The sequence below is a fragment of the Pollachius pollachius genome (genome assembly GCF_949987615.1).
Source record: "Pollachius pollachius genome assembly, chromosome: 10".
NCBI lineage: Eukaryota > Metazoa > Chordata > Actinopteri > Gadiformes > Gadidae > Pollachius > Pollachius pollachius.
In genome coordinates, this window is record NC_136943.1 from 16,821,536 (window position 1) to 16,824,035 (window position 2,500).

A 2,500-nucleotide genomic window follows, 5' to 3' on the forward strand; every position below is an offset into this window, starting at 1 on the left:
TACTTTTAAATCATATTAAAAAGAAATTCACTAGAATGGAAAACCAATCAATTGTTGTCCATTAGGCCATGCTTTGGGGCGAGGACGTGAGTGAAATGCATGCTGGGATGCAGCTGGTGATTGGCCTTGCACAGCCACCTGGGAGAAAGATAATAATAAGAGTTGAATTAACAAGAGATGAAAAATACAACTCAGCAGGGACTGTTTGAGTGTAAAGTGCAAGGCTTGTTGGTTATAATGTGTCCATAAGCACATCTCCAAAAGCTACAAAAAAACATATAGCATTATAATCAATATTCCCGATATGGATCTCAAAAGGTAACAGAAAAAGGAAGAGAGTAAAAAAGGAAGAGAGGAAGAAGTGGTAGAAGAAGAAGAAAGTGGTGGAAGGAGGGATTAGAAGGGCGTGGAAGTTAAGAGAAAGACAGATGGGTTGCATACATTCATACTAATGAAGTCTGACTTCCAACAAGCACCTCGTCTAATCCTCTCAGACATGGACAGAGTTAGGAGACAGAGAGAGAGCGAGAGAGAGAGAGAGAGAGAGAGAGAGAGAGAGAGAGAGAGAGAGAGAGAGAGAGAGAGAGAGAGAGAGAGAGAGAGAGAGTGATGACTGAAACAGAGAGCGAGGCAACAGACAAGAGAGAGGACTTGGAATCCCCACTTGTCTGCAGGCCCAGATTATCTCTGGCAAGCTAAAAGTGCCAGGAGCCTGGAAGCATCACTGTGGTAGATTGTGTTTTCTCCTGGTGAAAAGAGGGCCCGGGCCCTCCCGGTAAGAGGGCCCGGGCCAAGAGAAGAAAGTAAACAGTTTGAATTTGAATAGGTCACATTCGACTGTGTGCGAGGTCAGCCAAAAGGCATTAGCCACTCAGGGATGCACCAGCGAGACCCTGGTCTGTTGCTGTCCTCCATATTGTTTATTAACACATTTATGAACACTTCTCTAGCCCTTTTCATGGCTGTTGGCAGCCTTGTGTGCTTCAACATGTGCTACTACAATCGGGTTTCCGACAGGCCGACTATCAAAGCTTTAGTCTGCTACACACACACATATATATATATATATATATATATATATATATATATATATATATACATATATTTGGCAGACAGAAGTTTTTATATATTTTTTTGCGCAAAAATATTGGTTGGAAGGGTTAATAATTGACTGGCAGTCCAGGATTTTACCAGGCTGAGATAAAAAGTAAAAGGAGACAAAAAAAATGATTGGGAAGCGACTTGTGTTTAACCAGCTTTTGTCACGGCTGTCAATCCACTTCCGCCGCGATCATCCCTAAAGATGCCATTAATTAATTCTCTATCAGCCATTCTCACAATGATCCAGGTGCTCCCAGGCTGATACAAGAGAGTCTGCTAGCCTTTTACACGCATCGTTCTATATTCTAACATATATTTTTGGTTGGGATACTAAGTCTACTTTTGACAGAGAGCATATTGTTAGTACAAGGGAGTTCCAATCTAGCTTTTTTCCTCCCTGGACAAAACAATCACTCTTTTTCCTCTTAGATTGCACGCAGGCTGGCGAGCCGTTTGAAGACTTGCCAGCCTGCTTTCATAGTTTCAGCCCATGGGCTGCTTCCTTTGATGTTATAAAACATTTTTTAACTATTGTTTTAACAGCGCCAAGCCAAGTGAGAATTATGAAACTACTGGATAATATGAATGCTTCTTGAAAACAGGCAAACGCTTTGGCTAATTCATTTGTATTAAATTTGAATTAGTAATAATACATTATTACTGTGGATGGTTTGGAATGTAATGTGATTCAGATTTTATAGAAGATCAAATTGTACAGCCCAGATAGTTAAATACCACCCCCCCCAAAAAAAAAACACTTAGCTTTAGCAATTATAGACAATCACTAAAGGTAATTGTTTTCGAGGAGATCCTACCTCACTTAGATTGTTTTGAATGAAAGGAGATAAATACTATAATAAATTCAATAAATACACACATTTTCACGGTTCCTTAGGATCAGGGAATTGTGTGTTTGTTTGTGTGTGTGTGTGTGTATGTGTGTGTGTGTGTGTGCAAGTGCATGTATTTGTGATTATCTGCGTATGTGTGTGCTTGTGTGTGTGTTTGTTTGTGTGTGTGTGTGTGTGTGTGGGGGGGGTGGGTGCTAGCAAATGAGTGCCGGTCAAATGTCTGTGTGTGTGTGCGTTTGGGAGACACTCACAATGTTGTTGTGTTCAGGCAGTAGGTTGTTGCTGAGCAACTCGTCACCCGGATTGAAGTGGGGGGGTCTGGAGGGAGAAGGGGGGGTGATCTCTACCGCCCGGGGCCCAGGGAGGCCCAGGGAGCTGATGGAAGAACCTAAGGAACAGTAGAAGAAGAAGAAGAAGAAGAATGGTAGAACATTAGGGGTTTGTGGGTCTATATTAGACTGGGTGCCCCCCGCCCGTTCTGCCAGCAATTTGAGTTTGCCATGCAGGCGGGTCCGGAGAAGAGCAATACATTTCTTTCTGCTTCCGAT

The 2,500-nt window shown here is 42.4% G+C and overlaps 1 protein-coding gene across 1 annotated transcript in view; it reads right to left on the reverse strand.

Moving 5' to 3' along the window:
• LOC307081856 (GDNF family receptor alpha-4-like) overlaps positions 1-2,500 on the reverse strand; it is a gene marked incomplete at both ends in the record, with an annotated part of 23,970 nt that overhangs the window by 331 nt on the left and 21,139 nt on the right. Inside the window, one exon of the mRNA XM_079745218.1 lies at positions 2,204-2,340. Coding sequence (XP_079601344.1) covers positions 2,204-2,340 — 137 coding nt within the window. The remainder of the gene's footprint in view (positions 1-2,203; positions 2,341-2,500) is intronic.